Source organism: Penaeus chinensis, chromosome 29 (genome assembly GCF_019202785.1).
Source record: "Penaeus chinensis breed Huanghai No. 1 chromosome 29, ASM1920278v2, whole genome shotgun sequence".
Lineage (NCBI taxonomy): Eukaryota > Metazoa > Arthropoda > Malacostraca > Decapoda > Penaeidae > Penaeus > Penaeus chinensis.
The window spans coordinates 30,963,434-30,965,933 of record NC_061847.1 but is presented as its reverse complement, the minus strand read 5'-3'; the positions used below and the strand labels follow the sequence as shown (position 1 = coordinate 30,965,933).

The 2,500-nt window shown below is 25.5% G+C and overlaps 1 protein-coding gene across 1 annotated transcript in view; it reads right to left on the bottom strand.

Annotated features, from left to right (window-relative positions):
- LOC125040462 (carbonic anhydrase-related protein 10-like) overlaps positions 1-2,500 on the bottom strand; it is a 28,134-nt gene that overhangs the window by 12,637 nt on the left and 12,997 nt on the right. Inside the window, exon 6 of the mRNA XM_047635015.1 lies at positions 1,305-1,400. Within this exon, the coding sequence (XP_047490971.1) occupies positions 1,305-1,400 (96 nt within the window). The remainder of the gene's footprint in view (positions 1-1,304; positions 1,401-2,500) is intronic.

Here is a 2,500-nt window from a genome sequence, read left to right as displayed (position 1 = left end):
TCTCATCATCGGACGTGGTAAAAAAAAAAAATATATATATATATGATAATAAATAATCAAAATAATAGTAATAATAAATAAATATAATGAATAATAATAAATAAATAACATGAATTATGATAAATACATAAAATGAATAATAATGATAAATGAATAAGATAATAATAGCAATAAATAAATAAAATAGAAATAGAATAAACAATAATATTAGATTTATAAAATCAAATAATAATAATAAATAAATTAAATAATAAATTAATAAATAAACAAATAAATGAAATAATAAACAAGTAAATAAATAAATAAATGAAATAATAAACAAACAAATAAACAAATAACTTAAAAAAGAAAAAAAAAAAACATCAACGTTAAATGCATGACCTATTTGTGACACGACTTTCCTCTGAACCCTAATTGGCCGTGCATATCCGCTTTCGAGAACGTCACACGCCCCGCACTGCCCGGCGACGTCAGCCAATAGGAGCTACAGATATGGCCAGGGAACCAATAGCAATTACATGATAAATGACAATAACGACACCTATCGTCGCGTACGGATAACGGGTGGAAATCGGATGAGGTCGGAATGGAGGGTGAATCTGGTGCTCTCCGATATTTTGTGTGGGACAGACGGGTTCATGAATTCGCTATTTTTGTCCATTTATCCATGGAGCGACGCGGATATGAGTGACACACATACACACGCACACACACACACACACACACACACACACACACACACACACACACACACACACACACACACACACAGATATATATATATATATATATATATATATATATATATGTATATATATACATATATATATATATATATATATATATATATATATACACACTACAACTGAATGCGTGTGTTTATATATGTTTACAGACATGCATAAATACATATAAATACATACATATATATATATATATATATATATATATATATATATATATATATATATATATATATATATATATATATAAATATATATATATATATATATATATATATATATATTTATTTATGTATGTATGTATATATGTAAACATATATAAACATACATTCCGTTGTGGTGTTTGGTGGCTATAAAATATACAGATTGACAATTATAATGATATGCTAGTATGACATAGGCATCCCCAGATGTGTGAGCATGCATGTGTGCATGCGTATGTGTATATGCATCACTTTTGCATTTGTTCATATACAAATACACATATAATTTCCATGAAGGGAGATCTCGGTATATCTAATACATACATTCAAAATACAGAACGGAATATCTAGTGTTTACCTGCACCAACACAGCAATAGCCACCACGCCGTAGACCTGGGAGGCTGCCTGGCTGAAGTTTCTGTAGAGCTGTGCATTGTAACCGTAGATCTGTAACTACAATCGATTAAGATATGAGTACATGTGCGTGGGAAGTCAGGTACTAGTTGTTAGTAAATAGGATTCGTCGTGTTTTAGGCGGAAGGATTATCATTTGTGTAGGACTGATTAAGAAAAAGTAATTAGATGCATGGTAGGAAAAAAAAAACATAATGCACAAACTAGTTTTATTGAAATTGAGTCTGTTTAAAAAAATGTAGTCTTTTTATCTTTCTTTTTGGTGTGTTTTACCATTTAACTAAATGTATATTCTTTGAGTTATTCTTTGGTATGTATGAGGAAAAGATACAAATGATGTGATGATGATTTAATTAACAAAAACGATAATAATGGTAATAACAAAGATATTACTGTAATGATAACAGCAGAAACAACAGTAAGAACAACAAAAACGACAATAATACTAATACTACTACTACTATACTAATAATAAGTAATAATAAAAACAAATAATGATGATGATTATGAAAACGCTGATGACAAAAATCATAATATTGATGATCAAAACGGTAATGATAGCAATGGTAGTGATAATAATAAGAGTGATGATAATAATGACAATAAGAATAAGAATAACAACAACAACAACAACAACAATAATAATAATAATAATAACAATGAAAATAATAATGATAGTAACAGTAATAATAATAATAATAATAATAATAATAATAACAATGATAATAACAATAATAATGATAAGAATGATGTTAATAATAATAATGATAATAATAACAGTAACGATAATAATAAGAAGAACAATGCTGATGATAAAAATCATAATATTGATGATCATAACGATAATGTAAGCAATGCTACTGATAACAATAATAGTGATGATAATAATGACAGTGAAAATGATAATAATAATAATAATAATAATAATAATAATAACCAAAATAATAATAAAAGTGATAATAATAATAGTAACAATAATAATGATAATAATAATAATAATGATAACAATAATAATAATGATAATAATAATAGTATTAAAAACAATAATACTACTGATAATAATAATAATAACAATGATAATAATGTTGATTATAATAATAATAATAATAATGATGATGATAATAATAATGATTGTAATA